Genomic DNA, 3,633 nt, shown 5'->3' on the forward strand with positions numbered 1-3,633 from the left:
GGGCAAGAAGGTGAGGCGGGGGCTGGGGCCGCGCCGGGCTGGTCGGAGGGGCTGTTTGTGCGGGCTTTTCCCTTGGAAAGGTGTCTGCTCAGGCCGGGGTGCGGCCGGGGGTGCCACGGGGGTCCGGCAGCTCCGCTGGGCTCCGAGAAGTGTGGGCACCGTCGGAGCTCAGTCTCTCTTTTACAGGACGATGAGCTGAAGTACACTCTCAGGCGCCTGGTGGAAGGACTGGGAGCCACCCGAGAGGCCGCCCGCCCAGGCTTCAGCTTGGCCCTGGCACAGGTCAGTGTGTCCCAGAGCAGAGCGCTCTGCGGCCCCTCACCAACCCCAGTCAGGTCCCGGGATCCTGCTTTGCTGTTGATGAGGAGGCTGGAGGGTTCCCCTGGGGCACCTTCGCATGCAGAGGGCAGAGAAGGCTCTTGGAGCAAGTGCAGAAAGACCGTGGAGTTTTAAATGGTGTGAGTCTGTTTTTAGAAGCAGTTATAAAGGGTACAAGCTATACCAGTGTCACGCTTATGCTACAGAATTCTGTCCTACTTCAAGAAGCATCCTTAATTTGCAAAGTTTGACCAGGTTTTCATACATTTAGAACTATTGTGACTTCTTAAAATTTACTTGCTCCTGATGTTGAGCTGTTTTTTTAGGGGATCTAAAAAAGCAATCCTTTAAAACACACACACACACACTTTTCTCCCTGCTGTTGTCCTTTAAAACACACACACACACACACACACACACTTTTCTCCCTGCTGTTTGAGTGTCTAACATAGCTGAGAGTCCCAGCAATTGGGATCGCCAGTGAAGTCTGACTCCATTTCACCTAACAAGTTGATAGGGGAGAAGAGCCTGTGTTCTTCCCACTTAGATCAGGGACTTGTTCATGCTGAAAAGTCTTGTTATGTCTGTTACAGGGTCATGTAGTAGCAGCAAAATGTTCTCATTATTAATCCTCCTGTGTCATGTACGGAGGGGAAAAAAAAAGGGAATATTGGCAGGTATATTTATGTCTATACTGGTTCTTTTTCTGACACGTCTTTTACTGATCTGGTTGTCTATTCTGGGCTAATAAAGCAGCAGATCAGCTGCTGTGCTGAACAGCTGTTCAGCTTTATTTTGACTGAACTCAATATTAACTTCATAAAATGGAAGAACTGCAAACTGATCTGTTCCGTCTATCTCCTCAGGTTTTGCAGGTGTTTGAGGAAATTCCGATGTGCAGTGTCCTGGAACAGATAAAAGAAAAACACAATCTGGAAAAAGTGAAAAAAGTGAGTTGGATTACAGCAGCATTGGCCGACAGCTAGTTTAGATTAACCATGCTAGATTCTTTGAAGGGTTAGTGCCTGAATGCTGTAGTTTTTTGGGTTCTTGCTAAGGCAAATGACCGTAATGAAATAACAGAAATATTTGTAAAAGCTAGAAGTCGATGACATTGTCATTTGGCCCTGTTTTAGCAGATGTTTGTCCCTGTGATGGAAAGATAATCTAGGACAGTTCTTAAACATAGTGCAGGGCCTTGCTTTTCAGTGTGTTCTCTTCATATGCCAGGGTGAAGTGGATTTTTAACCCCCGCCTTTTTTATCTCCTTTCAGAAACTTGTGAGAAATGCTGCTTTTGGAAATTTTTTTGGAGTGATGGCTCTGTTTCAATGTGGCCGACTTGTTAAGGTACCATTACCATTGCTATGTTGTTTGTCAGTACTGGTTCTGGGGCTGTCTGAAGTGGAGAGGACCTAGAGAGAAAGTCTGGGTCATTGGATATTGGATGAGATGGGATTTGAAGTACCAAGTTTGGTTAATTTATTTTGTGTCCATAGACTTTTGTGCCTTTTAAATGTTCCTGACTAGAGTGTAGGAACCATGTCAGATAGTACAGGAGACTCCTACCTCTCCTGGAAGGAAGTGATCTGTTGTCATATACAGCCAGAAAACCCTGCTCTGCTTCTATCAGGAAGCAATTGTGTAGGTTTCTTATTACAAGTAGGCATAATGTTCTCAAGAGTGGATTATTGCGTGAGCCTTCAGCTTAATCTTTGATATATGTCCTCTGTTTCTGGCTTTTCTTTCTTTTCTAGGACCAGAAAGCTCTGTTGGAGAGCATCCAGCTTCTCCAGCAGCTGACACATCACCAAGCCCATCTCAGAGATCTCCCTCGCAAAACTCTTATTGACATCATGTCTGAGGTATAGCCAGAGCACGTGGTGGGTGGGAGGAGGGGGGAAACTTTCTTCAAGGACTGCTTTTTTCTTAGTTTGTTCATAGTTGGAAGTTAAAGGGAGTGTGCAGAAGAGTGAATTTAAACTGTGGAAGTAATTTCCTGTATGGTCTATGTGCATATTCTGGGAAAGATGCTCTGTTTTAGCTTAGTCTGATTTCACCATGGATGAGGACTACATTTTATCATGTAGTAGGTTTTTTCCCATTTGACTTGCTTGGGTGGTACCTTAGACCCTCTGCTCTTTTGAAGAGAAGTATGATGAAAACTCTGGCCAGCAAACCTTTTTATGCACCAAGCCTGGGTCTAAGGTTGAATTTTAGGCTGCTGTGAGTGAAAGGATGTGGGGACATGGAGTAAAGGAACTCTGACTCTAGAAAAAGAAAATTTGTTTATTGCCTTCTTTTATGTGGATGTTGTTTGTGGATGTGAAGATTAACAGTGTTAATTCAAAATTAAGTAGTGTTTTGTATTGAGATGTTCTGTGTCATTTAGTCTTGCTATTGGATTTAAATGTATTTTGAATCCAGTCTTTAAAAAATATAAATTAAAGCAAGTTTTGTGCTTTTCTTATTTTACTGATGAAAATGATGGATCCAGTTTTCTCTAAACCATTGAACACAGTTTTTTACCAGCAAACCCTATTGAAACAAGTAACTTATTTTTGGGAAATATAATTAAATCTAATACAAGCATGTTTCCTCTTCCCTGGGCTGCGTGACTGTACAGACAGGAGCAGTGGGACAGCAGAAGAGCAATTGTAGCTAGAGTCAGTTGACTAGAATTGCTACCTGATGACAGCCTGGGGACTGTATGGCAGTACTGGACACATCCGTTATTTATTTATTTTTGGTTGTCACCATAAAGACTGTTGTAAAGTTTCCATAACACTGCAAGTGTTTAGTAAAATTTCATATAATGCAGATATTTTAATATGCTTCACAGCAAGTTAGTAAAATATCTTCAGCTGTTTCTCATATACTTACCCCTTCATTCCTGTCTAGGTTCCTGAAACTCTGTTTGAGGAGGTCCTGTTTGACATCTTAAAGAGTGACCTTGCTTCAGCCTTCACATCTCCAGACAACCTGCATCTTTTGCTTGTGGGCATACAGAAATTCCCTGGTGTTCTGAAACCTAAAAATCTGAAAAAGCTGTTTGGCTTGCCTACTGTTTTAAATGAGGAAAATATTCCCAGGTAAGTTCTTGAATAAGGAGCATTACATACAACATTCTCGGTCTCTTGGCTAGCAGTGAGAGTAATGTGGCTTTCATTCTGAGACCTGTCTGTATTTGCTGCTGCAGGTGCTGTCAAGGGTTAGGGTTATCTAACTGTTATGCAGGTTCCTAGATGATAGCTCTGTCATTTCTCCCGAGAGACACAGCCTGCTGCACTCAAGAGATGTTCTGTGTTCTTCAGCA

At 43.1% G+C, this 3,633-nt stretch overlaps 1 protein-coding gene across 1 annotated transcript in view; it reads left to right on the plus strand.

Annotated features, from left to right (window-relative positions):
• Positions 1–186: 186 nt before the first annotated feature.
• The window catches only part of LOC104539445 (myb-binding protein 1A-like protein), a gene marked incomplete at both ends in the record, with an annotated part of 5,095 nt that continues 1,648 nt past the window's right edge, over positions 187–3,633 (plus strand). Inside the window, 5 exons of the mRNA XM_010182972.1 lie at positions 187–282; positions 1,185–1,268; positions 1,593–1,667; positions 2,075–2,182; positions 3,219–3,409. Coding sequence (XP_010181274.1) covers positions 187–282; positions 1,185–1,268; positions 1,593–1,667; positions 2,075–2,182; positions 3,219–3,409 — 554 coding nt within the window. The remainder of the gene's footprint in view (positions 283–1,184; positions 1,269–1,592; positions 1,668–2,074; positions 2,183–3,218; positions 3,410–3,633) is intronic.

The sequence above is a fragment of the Mesitornis unicolor genome, unplaced genomic scaffold, assembly GCF_000695765.1.
Source record: "Mesitornis unicolor isolate BGI_N332 unplaced genomic scaffold, ASM69576v1 scaffold33344, whole genome shotgun sequence".
Lineage (NCBI taxonomy): Eukaryota > Metazoa > Chordata > Aves > Mesitornithiformes > Mesitornithidae > Mesitornis > Mesitornis unicolor.